This window comes from Carcharodon carcharias, chromosome 27 (genome assembly GCF_017639515.1).
Source record: "Carcharodon carcharias isolate sCarCar2 chromosome 27, sCarCar2.pri, whole genome shotgun sequence".
NCBI lineage: Eukaryota > Metazoa > Chordata > Chondrichthyes > Lamniformes > Lamnidae > Carcharodon > Carcharodon carcharias.
In genome coordinates, this window is record NC_054493.1 from 11,893,383 (window position 1) to 11,910,265 (window position 16,883).

Here is a 16,883-nt window from a genome sequence, read left to right on the forward strand (position 1 = left end):
CACTACTGTACCAATCTCATCCTTTATTAACAGGCCTAACCTGTGCCCTTTTCATTTCATCTCATTCTTTTAAAATGTCAACTACCTCTGAGTATTCAGTTCCTAGCCTTAGTAATTCTGGAAACATTTTTGTAATGGCTATGTTATCATTACAATTTATTTCTATTTTTTCTACCAATTCATCCATCTTGTTACAAATGCTGTTACATTCAGATTAACAGTCTTAAATCTGTCTTTCTGTCATTTTTTCCCCTACTGTGACCCTGCTGCTATTGTACTCTTATATTTGTACATTCTGCCCGTTCCTATCACACTCTGGTTATCATTGCTAGCCTTCACTAGTGCCTTATCCTTTCTTGTCAACTTTCTAAATTTCCCCTCACCACATCCCTTTCCCCTCCTCCAATATTTCACTAAAAGCCCTCTCTACAGCCCTAGTTTTATGATTCACCTGGGCACTAATCCCAGTGCGGTTCTAGTAAATGCCATTGCCAATGGTACAGCTCCCTCTTTCCCCAATATTGGTGCTATTGCCCGATGAATCACAACCCATTTCTCCCACACCAATCGTTGAACCACAAATTCAATGTTTTGATCTCATTTACTCTATGCCAATTTACTGGTGGCTCGGATGGTAATCTAGAGGTTATGACTTTTGTGTTCACTTTTTAACTTAGACCCGAGCTGCTCATGCTCTTTTACAAGAACCTTTTACTTGATTCTACCCATGTTACTGTATCTACAGAAAAAATGGGCCTGCTCCCTCCATCTCCACATTCCTCCGTAGCTCTGAGGGAATGACCTTAAATCTATTACCTGGCAGGCTGCACACCATTCAGGACTCACACTCGCGGCTACTGTCCCCTACTGCTACGACATTCTGTTTTACTCCCCACATTTGATTGCTTCCCTGGAACTCAGTACCCGGATTACTGGGTCACTTTGCTCATATTTCATGGTGCTGTCCAGGAAGGCCTCAAGAATTTTGAACCTGTTAGACAAGTACACAGACCTGTCTCGTGACCTGTCATACCCATACCTATCTCACGAAGTAGTCATACCCTCCTGTTCCTGACCACAGACTGAATCTGATTTTATGTAATTTAAGGCGAGTGACTGCTTTCTGGATCAAATTGCTCAGGGAACTTTCTCCCTCCCTGATGTATCACATTGTCCAACCTTCAGGCCCCAGCTCAACAGCTCTGAGCTGATATTCCTCGAGTTATGCTTACTGCAGGTGTGGTTGATGTGAATCTTATTGATGTCCACCAGTTCCCACATGCTACAGCTGCAACACACATCAATCCTAGTTCTGATCTGGAAGTTGCTCAATTTCAAAGTATTTGCAGCATTTTCCATTTTTATTTCATATTAACAGCATCCACAGTATTTTGCTTTTCCTTGGTCAGGGAACCTCGAGAATGTGGAAATTGTTGCATCGAGTTTGCAAATCTCGAAACTCACGGGTACAATCACATCACAGAAACACTGTTCATCAGCCGCATGTGGAAAGGGATTCACTTGATCACCCTATTTACTAACACAACAGCAGTCATATCGGAGGGAGGCCATTTGGATACTTCATATGTGTACATATGTGTACTATTCAGTTTTTCCAACAGTTAACATTTCAGTTTTAGAAGTTCAAAGCAATTGATATACAATCAGCGCATTCTTAGTGGTTAGGAGCTGTTTAATTGTTCTCTATGTGAGAAAGGAAACGTCTGTTCACACCAGCTGCTGAGGTTCCAGTGAGTTCACATTTGGCATTTGATTTTTCTGGTTTTAATCAAATACAGAACGATGGAGCCGATCCCACGAATTTGGATGCTATATCAGCTGACCTAATCATTTAATATCTAGTATTCAAATCGTAATCGGATCACAAAATATGATTTTTTAATTTAACAATAAACGGTTGTCAATGGCTGTGCGCTTACCCAGGATTCACCGAGAGGCAGAATATGTCCTATCTGCGCAACATGAGATCATTGCGCAAGCGCAATGGCTCTCCCACTGGAGCATGCGCATTTGGGTGTTGTCGGACGGGCTGGTGTTGGAGCCGCAGGGAGAGCAGAAACTGATTGGAGACAGCGGGTGAGTGAGGTCGAATGAAGCGGGCGATAGAGAGGGGACGCTTCATAAGCACCCGGTGTAGGAAGAGGAGGTTTCATAAACACTGGCTGTCGGACTTAAGCCGCAAATAAGAAGATCGCGGTCACGCGTTAAGATCGATTTTGCCGCCGCCATCCGCGGAGGCCATGGGCAGCACGGCCGCCATCTTTATTGGGGCAATAGGCGTTAGGGCGCATGTGTGACCGCCATCTTTGGAGAACAATGTTTCAGCGCGGCCGCCATCTTTGTTGGGGGCAATAGACCGCGCGGTCGCCATCTTTGTTCATTTATAGAATGTGGGCTTCGCTGGTTGGGTCATCATTCATTGCCCATCCCTAGTTGCCCTTGAGGGGGCAATAGCCTCAAGGCGCCTGCATGGCCATCATCTTCAGAGGAGAATGGTTTAGCTCGGCAATGTGATTTCTTTCTCACTCCTTTTTTTCTGTTTTCAGTCAATTACACAGGGTATCAGAAGGGGAAGATTTGCGGTCATGAAATTCCAACCAGATGTCACATCTAGATCCGACAGAGTCACCCAATTTATCATAACCTGAACATTATCGGATTTTGAACATGGAAAGAAAAAGCACAGTTCATAAAGAAGAGAAGCCGTGGAAATGTGGAGACTGTAACGGGGGTTTCAGATCCCCGTCTGAGCTGGAAACTCATCGGCGCAGTCACACTGGGGAGAGACCATTCACCTGCTCCGAGTGTGGGAAGGGATTCACTAGGTCATCCAACCTGCTGCAACACCGGCGAGTTCACACTGGGGAAAGGCCATTCACCTGCCCCGAATGTGGGAAGGGATTCACTCAGTTATCCCACTTGCTGACACACCAGCGATTTCACACTGGGGAGAGGCCATTCACCTGCTCCGAGTGTGGAAAGGGATTCGCTCAGTCATCCGACCTGCTGAAACACCAGCAAGTCCATTCTGGGGAGAGACCTTTTAAATGCCCAGATTGCAGGAAGTGCTATAAAAGTTCCCTGGACCTGATGCGCCATCAACGTGTTCACACTGATGAGAGACCATTCAGGTGCTCTCACTGTGGAACTGGGTTCAGGCGATCAGACGAACTCATTGTACATCAGCGTACTCATACTGGGGAGAGGCCGTTCACCTGCTCTGAGTGTGGGAAGGGATTCACTCAGTCATCTGCGCTGTTGACACACCAGCGAGTTCACACTGGGAAGAGGCCATTCACCTGCTGTGAATGTGGGAAGGGATTCACACAGTTATCCACCCTACTGAAGCACCAGAGTGTCCACACTAATGAGAGACCATTTAAATGTCCAGACTGCGGGAAGTGCTATAAAAGTTCACGGGAACTGATGTCCCATCAACGTGTTCACACTGATGAGAGACCTTTTAAATGTCCAGACTGTGGGAAGTGCTATAAGGGCTCTGGGGAATTGATGCGCCATCAACGTGTTCACACTGATGAGACACCATTCAGGTGCTCTCACAGCAGGACTGGGTTCAGGGGATCAGAACAACTCACTGCACCCCAGTGAGTTCACACTGGGGAGAGGCCATTTACCTGCACCATGTGTAAGAAGGGATTCATTGGGTCCTCTGAGCTGATGCAACACCTGAAAATTCACACTCAGGAGAAGCCATTTATTTGCACTTACTTTGGAAAGAGTTTCAGGCAGTCAACCCACCTCAACGTACACCATCGAGTTCACACTGGGGAGAGGCCATTCACCTGTTTTGAGTGCAGGAAGGGATTCACTCAGTCATCCATCCTGCTGATACACCAGTGAGTTCACACTGGGGAGAGACCGTTCAATTGCTCTGAATGTGGCAAGGGATGCACTACTTCATCCAACCTGCTGAAGCACCAGCGAGTTCACAAGCAACTGCAGTGATTGGATTTTTATGTCAGTCACATCCACGACTGATCCATGTACATTGGGGTCTGTTTCTGCTGATGTTAATCAACTCCAAACCAGTTATGTGAACTAATAATTGAGATAAAAGTCAAATAAATTGGCTTTGTGTTAAACATACTGTGTCAAGTATTTTTAATATCTCTGACAAAAGTTAGTTCCCTTTCAAGTGCACTCCCTCTCCCCTGTCTCCTCCATCCTCATCTCCAACAACAAGTGTGAGGAGCTCATGAAGCTTCTTTGTCACTAAGATTGAAACAATCTGATCAGCTGCCTCTGCAGCTTCCCTCCCAATGGCCCACTGGACCAAACTGCCTCTAAAGTCCACCCTTGTTATGATCCCCACTGAGCTTAACCCTGGACAAACCTGATCCCAGAGTGGAACCCAGATTGATAGATCCTAACTTTTATTTGTTTGTTTAGATACGTGGAGAGTAGCTACTGAACTGAGACACGGGTCAGCTGATGAACTTTTAACAAAAGAATAAAACGTTTATTCAACAAGAAAAGATGAACTATGTTACAATACTCCTTCACCCACAACTATACCTTTACAGAAATATACAGATTTGTAAGGCTATCACAGGTTACAAAAGCTATCTTATACTCTAATGTCCACAGTAAGTACACAGTCGATGTAAACCAATAGACACACTGTGGTCAGACACACCACGCTCTGAAACCAAGTGACAGATGCCACCGAAACCAGATGCTTTGGATCTCTCCTCAGCTCCTCCCAGAGACTCGTCACTCTGTGAGCCAACCAGTCTCACTGAATTCTGTCATTCACGCGAAGGGCTCCAATCTCCGCTTTCCAAGAGCTCACCTTGGAATCTTCTCCCACACTGACGCGTTCTGTCAGATGCCTTCCACAAGGGCTCACCTCTCTCCTTCTGATGTTCCTCTCCCCTGGGTCACCACACACATTCAAGCTCTCTTCCATGCACTCTGTCTCACTGTCTCAGCTATTAAAAGTACCACTGCTTCACATGCCCATAGCAAAGAGTTACAAACCTTCAGCTGCCTCTTTGGACCTGTTCACCTCATGCAAGATGCTCTCACTTTAAATCTGCTTTCTGACGCTTCTGTCTCCTTAAATCTGAAGCATAGAGCCTTTCTCTCTGCTCCTTGCTCTTAACAGGACCTTAGCCAGGATCCCGTCCTTCCGTTGACAAGGAGGCCTTCTTTGGACTTTCCCCTCTTCCACGCCTCTAGATTTTCAGGGTTTTTCTTTAGCTTGGGACTAGTTGTCTGTCCCCCTTTAGGTGGCTTCTGTTTGGCAGCTGTCTTCCAAACCAGCTGAACTCCAACAGCTTCCAAAACAAAACTGCTGTTTCTGGCTTTTCTGTGTGTCTGTCTGTGGGAGGGAACTGCATCTCTGGACCCACGTTGCTAGGCAACAGTCCAATTCTCCCACCCTTGTTTGTTTACCATCTCTTTAGGAGTCATAAAACTCATTAGAAAAGCAGGCAACTTTTTAAAGTGAAATTTGACCTTTCTTAACACACAGGTACAGAAATACAAATTAAACTTAAAGATTAAAGTTAAATTTCATTCCTGACACTCAAAAAATACAAATGTAACTCACTTAACCTATCTCTATTTCCTAACATCCTTCTCTGAGCTCACATCTTTCCCAGTTTCTCTCCTGTCTTCCATCTCCCCCAGAGCAAACCTTGTTCATGAGACCTGCCTTCTGTTCCCTTCACCCAATTCTCACTAAACTGCTCACCATCAACTTCCACATTTTAGCAGATATTGTTAACAATTCTCTCTCTCTCTCTTTGTACTGTTCCTCTCACTTTAAATCCACTGTTACCATCCATCCTAAAAAAGAACCCTTTATATAACCATCCTTCCAAACTACCGCCCATCTCCAACCTCCCTTTCCTCTCCAAAGTCCTTGAACTTGGTGTCCCCCAAGAATCTATCCTTGGTCCCTCCTATTTCTTATCTACAAGCTGCCACTCGGTGACATCATCCAAAAGCACGTGTTCGTTTTCACATGTACACTGACAATAATAGTAACTTTCAATAAAGTCATAAATTCTTGAATTGGAAAAAGAATACATGTATACGGGGAAAGGGCAGGAAAGTGGACTAGCACAGGCATGATGGACAGAATGGCCTCCTGAATTGTATCATTCGCTGATTTCATGAACCTGATGTTCCTCCAATTCTGGTTTCTTACTCACCAAAAAACATGCTCAATGATGCTCAGTCTGGGTTCCACCAGAGCCACACGGCTCCAGATCTTATTGCAGCCCTTGTCCAGACATGGACAAAAGAGCTGAATTCTGGGGGTGAGGAGAAAGTGAACGTCCTTTATGTCACAGCAGCATTTGACCGAATTTTGCATCAAGGAGCTCCTGTAAAATTCAATTCAACGGGAATCAGAGTGGAAACCTTTACCTGGAATCATGTCTATCACAAAGAAAGATGATGGTTGTTGGAGGTCAAGCATCTCAGTCCCAATACATCACGGCAGGAGTTCCTCAGGTTAGTATCCTTGACCCAACCAGCTTCAGCTGCTTCGTCAATAACCTTTCTTCTGCCATAAGTCAGACTTGGAAATATGTTGGCATCCCAGCACCATTGCTGTGTCAGAATCTTGGAACTCTCCTCCTAACAGCATCTACACGACATTTACTACAGCAGTTCAAAAAGGTGGCTCACCACGATCTTCCAAGAGCAAATAGGGATGGACAATAAATACTGGTCCTGCCAGTGATGTCCACATCCCATGAACAAAGTATTAAAAAGGAACTAAACTAGAATTATTCTGTTCTGAATTTTTACCCTGTGCTGACTTTTGTGAACTCCTTTTATAGGGTATTTGAATGGGAGGACTTGCTGACGGGAAAGTAGCAAATATAACCCCTCTACTCAAGAAGGGAGGGAGGCAGAAAACAGTCAGCAGTTAGCTTGACGTTTGTCATGGGGAATGTGTTAGAATCGATCATTAAGAAAGCTATAGCTGGGCACTTAGAGAAACTCAAGGTAATCACGAACAGTCAGCATGATTTTGTGAAAGCGAAATCATGTTTCACCAATTTATTGAAGTTCTTCGAAGGAGTAACATGCACTGTGGATAATGGGGAGCCTGTAGACGTACTTGGATTTCCAGAAGGTGTTTGATGAGGTGCCACATCAAAGGTTATTTTGGGAAATAAAAGCTCATGGTGTAGGGGTTAACATATCAGGGTAGATAAAGGATTGGCTGGCTGGCAGAAAACAGAGAGTATGCATAAATGGGTCTTTTTCTGATTGGCAGAATGTGATGTGTGGAGTCCTGCAGGGGTCTGTGCTGGGGCTGATCTTTGTACAATTTATATCAATGGCTTAGCTAAGGGGAGTGAAGGCATGGTAGCTAACTGTTCAGATGACACAAAGATTGGTAGAAAAGTATGCTGTGAAGAGGACATAAGGAGGTTGCAGATGGATATAGATAGGTTGAGTGAGTGGGCAAAAAACTGGCAGATGGAGTTTAATGTGGGAAAATGTGAAGTTGTTCATTTTGGCAGGAAGAATAAAAAAGCAGAGTATTAGTTAAACAGAGAATGGCTGCAGAATTGCGAGGTGCAAGGGATCTAGATGTTCTTGTGCGTGAGTCACAAAAAGTTAGTATGCAGTTACAGCAAGTAATTAAGAAGGCAAATGAAATACTGTCCTTCATTACAAGAGGAATAGAGCATTAAAGTAAAGATGTTATGTTTCAGTTATGCAGGGCACTGGTGAGGCCACATCTCGAATATTTTGTGCAGTTTTGGTCTCCTTACTTAAGGAAGAATGTAAATGTGTTGGAGGTGGTTCAAAGAAGATTTACTAGATTGTTAGTTGGAATAACTGGGTTTGTCTTATGAGGAAAGGTTAGACACACTGGACTTGTTTCCACTGGAGTTTAAAAGAGTGAGGGGTGACTTGATTGAAGTATATAATATCCTAAGTGGCATCGACAAGGTGGATGTAGTAAAATTAGAGGTTTCCCTTTTAGGGGAGATTATTTTCTCTCAGAGGGTTGTGCAACTTTGAAACTTTCTGCCTCTGAAGGAATTGGAGGCGGGGTCATTGAATATTTTTAAGGCAGAGGTAGGTAATATTTGTTGGGCAAGGGAATCAAATGTTATTGGGGTAGGTGGTAATGTGGAATTCAAAACACAAACAAATCAGTCATGATCTTATTGAATGAAGGATCGACGGGCTGAATAGTCTACTTCTGCTCCTATTTCACATGTTCGAAACTCAAATGAAACATCACATCATAATCAGACAGAATCACTCAATACATCAAGAGCTGGATATCATTGAACCTTTAATATAGAAGGAGAAATGTTTTAATCAATTGCACAATCTGAAAAAAATATCACACCATTCACAGTGGGGAGAAACTGTGTCATCCAACCTGGAGAGACATAAGGATATTGGCATCATGGAGAAATCGTGGAAATGTGGGACTGTGGGAAGGGATTTGGTTCCCCATCAAAACTGGAAATTCATCAACACAGTTACACTGGGGAGAGGCCGTTCACCTGCTCCGTGTGTTGGAAGAGATTCACTCATTCATCCAAACTTCTGAGACACCAGCATGTTCACACTGAGCAGAGTTCAGTTGTCTGCCCCGTGTGTGGCAAGGCAATCAGTCCTTCATTGATCTTTCTGAGGCACCAGCAAGCTCACAGTGGAGAGAGGCCATTCATTTGCTCCATATGTGGGGAGGGATTTACTCAGTTATCCTCCCTGCTGACACACCAGCTCATTTATTTTAGGGAGAGACAATTTATCTGCCCATGGGTGGGACAGGATGTAATCGACTATCAAAGCTTCTGAAACACCAATGCTTTCTCTCTGGAGGGAGTCCATACACCTGCTTTATCTGTGGCAAACAACCATCCAAGCTATTGACACACCAGTGAAATCACACTGAGGAGAGGATGTTTACCTGCTCCATGTGTGGGAAGGGATTCACTCAGTTATGACCCTGGCTGACACACCAACGAGCTCACGCTGGCGGAAGGCCGTTCAACTGCTTTGTGTGTGGGAATAGGTTCACTCAGTCATGGTCCTAACTGAGATGAGGAAGTTCAAAGGTGACTGCAGGGGTTAGACTCTGGGGTAACTGTTAGTGTTAACCATGTTCAGGACTGAATTCTTTCATGCTGACGATTGGGGTTTGTTTCTGCTGATCTTAATAAATCATAAAAAAAGGGCTGCTCTTTAATATTCTGGATAAATGTCAAATATATTGTTGTAGATCTCTGTCATTCCCACCTGAGTGTTTAACATCACCTGGATGGAGTTCAGAAATGACAGCTTGGGGTAGGATCATACAGCAGGAACAGAACTTTAGCATGGACACAGTCCTTCAGGGTCACACTGAGAGGGACAAATGGTACTTCAGTCTTCCTTGTCTCTCTTCACTGACAGCAAAGCCCCCATGTGGATTAATCTGGAGGCGTGTAAGAAATGTGTCCCAGCCGCTTCTGTGCAGTACATACAACCTAAAGATGACCAAAGTCAGGCTGTGTGGAGTCCAAGGCCATGTAGAAAAATGGATGGAAAAATACAAACACCCTGTAAACCTAAACCCCTGATTAGTGTTATGTAACTATTCTGTTTCAAAGCTCCTAATCAAAGGGTAGTAAAATACACATGGAGGAGTTCACAGGATCCCTTTAACTGCATGGACCATTTGGACCATTATATAATAATCATTTGGTCTCTACATAAAGAATGATCTGTAGCGTGATTCCAGAAATTTCTTACTTTATTGATGTTTGTGTGTTAGATCCCAATGTTTAGTTGCAGTCTTCCTCAGTATTAACTGTACCTCCCAATTTGCTAATGAATAAATTAATTAATATATTTCTTAATTACTCCCTAGTGTCATTGTTCAGCCTACTATTGAATTCAAGATTTAACGAGCAGTGCTATAAAGTTTTGTTAATTGAGAATTCTTATCTGTGATTCATTGTAATTCTGCTCCCGACTTTTCAAAGCGGAGTTCTGACCACTTCCCACGTTTTGCCAGTCTGAGTAGCAAATCTTTAGCTTTTCTCTCTGTTTTCTGTTTTGTAACCAGTTTGTTATCCATAACAGTGTGTACAATCTACAAGGTGACCAAGACCAGCCTGTGTGGATTGAAGGGCCAAGCAGCAGAATGGGTGGAAAGCTGGTGGCAAAACAGAAACCAGAAGGTCAGATTTACAATGAGTTTGTAGTCATATTTCCATCCATTCTGTTATGTGGCCTGATCTTCACAGAGATAATCAATATAAGGGGAATTAGCATCATATGTAATACCAAGAGGATAGTATTAGCTGTAATTAACATGGGAGGTTAACTGCTTTTTACAGGATCTCCCATAAGGGCTGATCCCCCAGTGCAGCAATAGACTGCTCATTGTTTACGCTCTGTTGTTGCTTCTGTCCCAGGTGTTCAATATGAATTTAAGGTTCAGAGAAAGGGGTGGAACAGGATGGTGATAACTTCTCGCAGGCCCTGCAGGGGAATGTTTATTTGAATTTCTGAAACATTGTGGCCCTTATTCCCAGTATTAGTCAGGTTTTGATTTGATTCAAAATGTTGTCCTCCTGTTCAGAATGGTAATGTTCTCATGTATCTCTGCAAGTCTGAGTTTGTGAGTGCTGTGTAAAACCTGAAATCTATAAAACAGGGTCCCATTTCTTTCCAGATCCCTTTCTTCCCCTCACTATTATCCTCAGGTAGTTCACAAATTCCTTGTGTACATCATCCTCCAACATGTCTATGGCCCCATCGATAGTTCCATCTGCCTTGCGTACAGATAACAATGGCATTGCTGCTATCACAGGATCAGTTCTGAAATATTGTCAGTCTAATTTTAAGGCTTCCTGGTTTATTACCATAAATTCCCACCCAACATCAATCCATATTCGCACCTGAGATCTAGATTTCACATGAGTGTCCAATGTAGCAAACATCTGACCCCTTTCACCTTATTCAGCACATCACCTCCACACATACTACTCTTTCAGTTCAGTTTTCCTTTATAGTCCATGTTGTTCTGAATGATGACAGGATGAACCTTCTCCCTAACCTGTCCTAACCCTTCTGCTGTTCACTTATTGAAAGCAGGGACTATCCTTGATTTAATGGTGACATTCCCTGTCTGCCCAGTTAGTCCTTCGTTAGCCCTTGAATTGTTTTATTTTTATTAATTCACTGGATGTGGGCTTCGCTGGCTGGGCCAGCATTTATTGCCCATCCATAGTTGCCCTTGAGAAGGTGGTGGTGAGCTGCCTTCTTGAACTGCTGCAATTCATGTGGTGTAGGTACACCCACAGTGCTGTTAGGATATTAACCCAGTGACAGTGAAGGATATATTTCCAAGTCAGGATGGTGAGTGACTTGGAAGGGATCTTCCAGGTGGTGGTATTCCCATCTTTCTGCTGCCCTTGTCCTTCTAGGTGGTAGTAGTCATGGGTTTGGAAGGTGCTGTCTAAGGAGCCTTGGTGAATTCCTGCAGTGCATCTTGTAGATGGTACACACTGCTACTAATGTGCGTCGGTGTTGGAGAGAGTGAATGTTTGTGGATGTGGTGCCAATCAAGCGGACTACTTTTTCTTGGATGGTGTCAAGCTTTTTCAGCGTTGTAGGAGCTGCAGTCATCCAGGTAAGTGGGGAGTATTCCATCACATTCCTGATGTGTGCCTTGCAGTTGGTGGACAGTCTTTGGGGAGTCAGGAGGTGAGTTACTCGTCATACGATTCCTAGCCTCTGACCTGTTCTTGTAGCCACAGTATTTATACGGCTAGTCCAGTTCAGTTTCTGGTCAATGGTGACTCCCAGGATGTTGATAGTGGGAAATTCAGTGATGGTAATACTATTGAACATCAATGGACGATTGTTGGATTCTCTCTTTTTGGAGATGATCATTGCCTGACACTTGTGTGGTGCGAATATTTCTTGTCCAAACCTGGATATTATCCAGGTCTTGCTGAACTTGGACAATGACTGCTTCAGTATCTGAGGAGTCGTGAATGGTGCTGAACATTATGCAACCAGCAGTGAACACCCTACTTCTGACGGTATGATGGAAAGAAGGTCTTTGATGAAGCAGCTGAAGATGGTTGGGCCGAGGACACTACCTTGAGAAATTCTGGTGATGTCCTGGAGCTGAGATGGCTGACCTCCAGCAACCACAGCCATCTTTCTTTGTGCTAGGTATGACCCATCCAATGGAGAGCTTTCCCTCTGATTCCCATTGACTCCAGTTTTGCTAGGGCCCCTTGATGCCACACTCAAATGTTGCCTTGATGTCAAGGGCAGCCACTCTCACCTCACCTTGGGAGTTCAGCTCTTATGCCCATGTTTGAACCAAGGCTGCAATGAGGTCAGGAGCTGAGTTGCCCTGGCGGAACCCAAACTGGGCATCAGTGAGCAGGTTATTGTTAAGCTAGTGCTGCTCGATAGCACTGTTGATGACCCCTTCCATTAGTTTACTGATGATCGAGAGTAGAGAGATGGTAATTGGCTGGGTAGGATTCGTCCTGCTTTTTGTATACAGGGCATACCTGGGCAATTTTCCACATAGCCGGGTGGAAGCCAGTGTTGTAGCTGTACTGGAACAGCTTGGCTCAGGGCGCGGCAAGTTCTGGAGCACAAGTCTTCAGTAGTCTTGACGGAATGTTGTCAGGTTACATAGCCTTTGCAGTATTCAGTGCCTTCAGCCGTTTCTTGATATCACATGGAGTGAATCGAATTGGCTGAAGACTAACATTTGTGATGCTGGGAGGCTCCGGAGGAGGCCGAGATGGATCATCCACTCAGCACTTATGGCTGAAGATTGTTCCGAATGATTCAGCCTTATCTTTTGCACTGCTGTGCTGGGATCCTCCGTCATTGAGGATGGGGATATTTGTGGAGCCACCTCCTCCAGTGAGTCATTTAATTGTCCGCCACCATTCACGACAGGATGTGACAGGACTGCAGAGTTTAGATCTGATCCGTTTGTTGTGGGATCACTTAGCTCTGTCTATCACTTGCTGCTTATGCTGCAAGTAGTCCTGTTTTATCGCTTCACCAGGTTGACACCTCATTTTAAGGTATGCCTGGTGTTACTCCTGGCACTTCCCTCCTGCACTCTTCCTTGTATCAAGGTTGATCCCCTGGCTTGATGGTAATGGTAGAGTGGGGGATATGCTGGGTCATGAGGTTACAAATTGTGTTCAAGTACAATTTTGCTGCAGCTGATAGCCCACAGCGCCTCATGGATGCCCAGTCTTAAATTGCTATATCTGTTGGAAATCTATCCCATTCAGCACGATGGTCCTGCCACACAACACAATGGAGAGTATCCTCAATGTGAAGGTGGGACTTCATCTCCACAACGACTGTGCGCTGGTCACTTCCACCGATACTGTCATGGACAGATACATCTGTGGCAGGCAGGTTGGTGAGGATGAGGTCAAGTATGTTTTTCCCGCTTGTTTGTTCCCTCACCCCCTGCTGCAGACCCAGTCTTGCAGCTATGTCATTTTTGACTCGGCCAGCTCGGTCAGTAGTGGGGCTACCGAGCCACTCTCGGTGATGGGCAATGAAGTCCCTGACCCCGAGTTCTTTGTGCGCCCTTGCCAGCGTCAGTGCTTCCACCAAGTGATGTTCAACATGGAGGAGCACTCATTCAGCAGCTGAGGGAGGGCGGTACGTGGTAATCAGCAGGAGGTTTCCTTGCCCATGTTTGATCTCATGCCATGAGGCTTCATGGGGTCCGGAGTCGATGTTGAGGATTCCCAGGGCAACTTTCTCCCAACCGTATACCACTGTGCTGCCACCTCTGCTGGGCCTGTCCTGCCGGTGGGACAGGACATACCCAGGGATGGTGATGGTGGAGTCTGGAACATTATCTGTAAGGTATGAGGATGACTATGTCAGGCTGTTGTTTGCCTCATCTGAGAGACAGCTCTTCCAATTTTAGCACTAGCTCCCAGATATTAGTAAGGAGGACTTTGCAGGGTCGACAGGGCTGTGATTGCTGTTGTCGTTTCCGTTGCCTAGTTCGATACCTGGTGGTCCGTCCGGTTTCATTCCTTTTTTGTACCTTTGTAGTGGGTTGTTACAACTGAGTGGCTTGCTAGGCTATTTCAGGGGGCATTTCAGAGTCAACCACATTGCTGTTGGTCTGGAGACACAAGTAGGCCAGACAACAGATTTCCTCCCCTAAAGGACATTAGTGAACCAGATGGGTTTTTACAACAATCGACGATAGTTTCATGGTCATCATTGGACTTTTAATTCCAGATTTTTTATTGAATTCAAATTCCACCATCTGCTGTGGCGGGATTCAAGCCCATGTCTCCAGATCATTACCCTGGGTTTCTGGATTACTAATAATTTGTGCATTGTTTCACCATTTTCCCACATTTCAGAAACAAATGTTGAAATGTTTGCTCCACACCCACAGGGTTTCATCTGTTTAAAGCCACAAACAGAAAGGTCCAGTTTTCTCCTGGAGTTTGAAATAAATCAGCTTTCAAAATAATGCAGGGTTTCAGCCAATGAGTGAGATCCGGGCTGAAGTTCAGTCCTCCGGTCCCGCCCCCTCTTCCTATTGGTCCTGAGCTGCCAATCAATCAAATTGTGAGCTGCCAATCAATCAAATTGTGTGCGTATTGCGGCTACTGGAAATGGACAGCGGTGCGCAGGCGCCTTGTCAAGCTTGGCGCGTGCGTATTGGGATTGACGGCCTTGAGGGAAGAGGCGCCTGTTTGTCCTGGAGAAGCGGAGTCAGAGCGAGGCGGTGGGTGGGAGGACTTGGAAACACTTTGTGGATCCGCAAACCCTGAGGAATAATTGTCAGCTCCTGGTTTGCAGCTGCGGGGCTTCTCCCTCCCGGGAACGGGCCCAGGTTAACGGCCGCCATCCTGGGTCAGCGAGTGGAGGATGGTTCACATCAGAGGATGGGGGAGGGGGGACAATAAATAAGAGGTTACACTTTGGGCTCAAATCAATGAGGAATCTGATCTGTGGGAAGGAAGGAAGGAAGGAAACCCTGGGAGGTGGGCGGGGAGGATTCAGAAACACCCGCTGGAGGCCCCAAACCCCCAATAAGACTCATTGATTTTATTGTCAGTCTGCAGACAGGAGCTGGAGAACTGAACCCAGGCAGAGGAGAGGGAGGGAGAAAACTGCGAGTGGAGGAAAGAAATGGTGGAGATGGTGAGATGGGTTTGGATTTCAGCCCAGGGAGGAGGGAGAGTGTGTGGGACGGGGATTTACAGCTTTGGGTGACAAGAGTGGAAAAAATGTTCCATCGAAACTAGAATTGTCTGTTCTGAATTTCTATCCAGGATTTTAAAGTGATGACTTTTGTAATCTCCTTTTACAGGATAATATTAGGGGAGGATTTACAGATGGGAAACTCAAACCAAACTTCATGTCATGAACTGACAGTCAGTCGGTTCATCAGGACCTGAATATGATCGGCCTTTGAATGTGGAAGGAGAAATGTTTGTCTGTTCTGTCTGTGGGAGAAGGTTTGAAGCATCAGTGTAACTGGAAAAGGACCAAGAAACACACATCCTAGTGAGGGTGTTCCAGTTAACTAACTGTGGAAGGAGTTTTAACAAGTTACACAGCCTGAAAATAAATCACACCATTCACAGCGGGGAGAAACTGTACATGTGTTCTGTGTGTGGATGAGGCTTCAACTGATTGTCCAACCTGGAGAGACACAAGGATACTGGTATCATGGAGAAACCGTGGAAATGTGAGGACTGTGGTAAAGGATTCAGTTATAGATCCCGGCTAGAATATCATCGACGCAGTCACACCTGGGCCGGCACCGTGGAAAAACAATGGAAATGTGAGGACTGTGGTAAAGGTTTTGATTATCCATCCCGGTTAGAAAACCATCGACGCACTCACACTGGGGAAAGGCCATTCACCTGCTCCGTGTGCGGCAAGGGGTTTACTCAGCCTACCTGCCTAATGTTACACCAGAGAATTCACACTGAGGAGAGGCCATTCAGCTGCACTTCCTGTGGAAAGAGGTTCAGGTCTTCATCTGACCTCAATCAACATCAGCGAGTTCATACTGGGGAGAGACCGTTCACCTGCTCCATGTGTGGGAAGGGGTTCACAAAGTCATCCAACCTGGTGACTCACCAGCGAATTCACTCTGAGGAGAAGCCATTCAGCTGCACTTCCTGTGGAAAGAGGTTCAGGTATACATCCAGCCTTGAAGAACACCAGCGAGTTCACACTGGGGAGAAGCCGTTCACCTGTTCAGTGTGTGGGCAGGGATTTACTCAGTCATCCAGCCTGGTGAGTCATCAGCGAGTTCACACTGGGGAGAGGCCGTTCAGCTGCACTTCCTGCGGGAAGAGTTTCAAGCAGTCATACGCCCTTGTTGAACACCAGCGAGTTCACACTGGGGAGAGACCATTCACTTGCTCTGTGTGTGGAAAGAGATTCACTGTATCATCCACCCTTAAGTCACACCAGCAAATTCACACTGAGGAGAAGCCATTCAGCTGCACTCACTGTGGAAAGAGGTTCAGATGTTCATCTGCTCTCTTTGCGCACCAGCGAGTTCACACTGGAGAGAAACCGTTCACCTGCTCTGTGTGTGGGAAGGGATTCACTCGCTCCTGCAGTCTAGTGACACATGAGCGACTTCATAAGTGACTGCAGGAGTTGGATTTTGCTCATTTTGCTGCTGTTAATCACATCCAGGATTGATAGTCTGGGTTTGTTTCTGCTGATGTTAACAATCCCTCTAACTGGCTAGAGTTTAATATTCTGGAGATGTCACTGATTTTTGGGGCTGTAGTGTCCCTTTTTAAAAGCACCATCCGTGATTTTTCCCCTTAATTCAAGAACTCTCACCAGGAGCT

At 45.4% G+C, this 16,883-nt stretch overlaps 2 protein-coding genes across 3 annotated transcripts in view; both read left to right on the top strand.

The window, feature by feature from the left end:
- LOC121270240 (gastrula zinc finger protein XlCGF8.2DB-like) overlaps positions 1 to 16,721 on the top strand; it is a 236,152-nt gene extending 219,431 nt beyond the window's left edge. Inside the window, exons 1-2 of one of the 2 annotated variants that reach the window (XM_041175563.1) lie at positions 14,729 to 14,785; positions 15,374 to 16,721. In XM_041175563.1, the coding sequence (XP_041031497.1) occupies positions 15,736 to 16,674 (939 nt within the window). In that variant the 5' untranslated portion in view covers positions 14,729 to 14,785; positions 15,374 to 15,735 and the 3' untranslated portion in view covers positions 16,675 to 16,721. Of the gene's footprint in view, positions 1 to 14,728; positions 14,786 to 15,373 lie in introns of those variants that run through there. The other variant, XM_041175562.1, reaches the window with a different exon arrangement.
- On the top strand, positions 2,034 to 4,124 carry LOC121270239 (zinc finger protein 239-like). Its single transcript, XM_041175561.1, has 2 exons — positions 2,034 to 2,097; positions 2,568 to 4,124. Exon 2 carries the CDS (start codon positions 2,689 to 2,691, stop codon positions 3,628 to 3,630), a length of 942 nt encoding a protein of 313 aa, XP_041031495.1. The 5' UTR covers positions 2,034 to 2,097; positions 2,568 to 2,688; the 3' UTR covers positions 3,631 to 4,124.
- Positions 16,722 to 16,883: the final 162 nt, after the last annotated feature.

What these genes read in the sequence shown, in the direction of transcription:
- LOC121270239 (XM_041175561.1), top strand. Translation starts at nt 2,689, where the DNA reads ATGGAAAGAAAAAGCACAGTTCATAAAGAAGAGAAGCCGTGGAAATGT.